General features: G+C 52.9%; 1 protein-coding gene across 1 annotated transcript in view; it reads left to right on the forward strand.

The window, feature by feature from the left end:
* The window catches only part of CHRNE (cholinergic receptor nicotinic epsilon subunit), a 5,523-nt gene extending 5,325 nt beyond the window's left edge, over positions 1-198 (forward strand). The window contains exon 10 of the mRNA XM_015569215.1: positions 49-198. Coding sequence (XP_015424701.1) covers positions 49-198 — 150 coding nt within the window. The remainder of the gene's footprint in view (positions 1-48) is intronic.
* Positions 199-414: the final 216 nt, after the last annotated feature.

Genomic DNA, 414 nt, shown 5'->3' on the forward strand with positions numbered 1-414 from the left:
CCCAGCTATTGTGCTGCGGGGACTCAGCTCACGCCTGCCCCTTCCTAGGAGGTGTCCGACTGGGTGCGCATGGGGAAGGCCCTGGACAACATCTGCTTCTGGGCGGCGCTGGTGCTCTTCAGTGTGGGCTCCAGCCTCATCTTCCTGGGGGGCTACTTGAACCAGGTGCCGGACCTGCCCTACCCGCCGTGCATGTAGACCTGAGCTGGCGGCCGCCTGATTTCAACTTTCCTATCCGTCTCCAGGAGGAAACAGATTTTGAAAAACAAGTTGCTACCGCTGCTATATTATGATCCTTTACCACCACGGATAATAAATCAGTATTTTGTAAACACAGGTTGCCTGTGCACAAGTGTGTAGGTCTGGTCACTGCGCTGGGATTAGAAAGAGGAAAGACTTTTTAAAAACTTTTTA

This window comes from Myotis davidii, unplaced genomic scaffold (genome assembly GCF_000327345.1).
Source record: "Myotis davidii unplaced genomic scaffold, ASM32734v1 scaffold925, whole genome shotgun sequence".
Lineage (NCBI taxonomy): Eukaryota > Metazoa > Chordata > Mammalia > Chiroptera > Vespertilionidae > Myotis > Myotis davidii.